General features: G+C 60.0%; 1 protein-coding gene across 1 annotated transcript in view; it reads right to left on the bottom strand.

Annotated features, from left to right (window-relative positions):
• Positions 1-6: 6 nt before the first annotated feature.
• Positions 7-1062, bottom strand: part of LOC104393167 (dystrophia myotonica WD repeat-containing protein-like) — a gene marked incomplete at both ends in the record, with an annotated part of 3428 nt that continues 2372 nt past the window's right edge. The window contains one exon of the mRNA XM_010002636.1: positions 7-1050. Within this exon, the coding sequence (XP_010000938.1) occupies positions 7-1050 (1044 nt within the window). The remainder of the gene's footprint in view (positions 1051-1062) is intronic.

Genomic DNA, 1062 nt, shown 5'->3' with positions numbered 1-1062 from the left:
CTTACACACCAAAGGTTCCAGGAGTGGCACCTCATGAATCCGGGGACAAATCGAGGTCCCCAAAACTTTGGCAGAGTCTAATGCCCCCCAGGAACCATCCGAGGGGCCAGCAGGAGGGACAGGTTTGTCCCCCCCCCGGCTGATGTTCCCCAAACTGTGGTAACGTTTGTGATGTTGGGTCTTTTCAGGGCTCTTGGGTTGTTCCCGGAGGCTCCAAGTGGCAAAACGAAACGGGGGGGCATCAAGGGGGGGTCCCCGAGTTAAACCCACCCCCCCGGGAGGTTGGGGGAGGCTGTTGGAACGGGAAAGGGACCGGGGTAAACCTGGAGGGGGTTGGATGTCCCTAGGGAGGGGACAAGAAGGTCGAGGGTCTAAGATGTCCTCGGTCAAGTCCCACAAGCAGAACTGGGTGTCCTGCCCAGCTGAACCAAACCGGTAGGAAATGGGAGGGTCTGGGGAGTTCTGGGGGTCTTGGGGGTCTTGGTCACCCCCTCCCAGGTTTAACTGGGGGTCTGGGAGGTTGTGAGAAGCCCCAGTGAAAGGATCAAAAGCCACCGTGTTGACCCAAGATTTGTGGCCGTGTCCTCGGGCCACCACCCGCCCTTGGTGGAAGGACCAGACAGTGACCAGATCATCTTCACCTCCCGTCACCACATAACGTCCATCAGGGCTCCAGCAGACACAGAGGAGCCCCCCAAAATAGCTCCTCATCATCCCCCTCAACAACATGGAGTCAAAGTGGAAGACCCTGAGACACCCATCCTGGCTGACACAGGCCAACCAGCGGCCGTCGGGGGAGAAGGCGAATTCGTTGAGGGCCCCTTGACCCACCACCCACTTCAGGAGGGGGTTCCGGGGGGTTTTGCCCTTGGGGGAGAAGACACTGAACCCTTCCCCCCTGGTCAGGAGGTTGTACTGAGGAGGGTTGGACCCACAGGGTTGTTGGGAGTCGTAGAGGTAGAGGTGGCCGCTGGCGTGGGAGGCGAGGAAGAGGCGCTCGGTTCTGGGGAGCCACTTGATGAAGGTGACCTTGGTCTTGTCGATCAGGCGCTGAGGGGGGAG

Source organism: Chaetura pelagica, unplaced genomic scaffold (genome assembly GCF_000747805.2).
Source record: "Chaetura pelagica isolate M959 unplaced genomic scaffold, ChaPel_1.0 scaffold1908, whole genome shotgun sequence".
Lineage (NCBI taxonomy): Eukaryota > Metazoa > Chordata > Aves > Apodiformes > Apodidae > Chaetura > Chaetura pelagica.
Note: the sequence above shows the minus strand (reverse complement) of the source record. Positions and strands in the feature narration are given on the sequence as shown.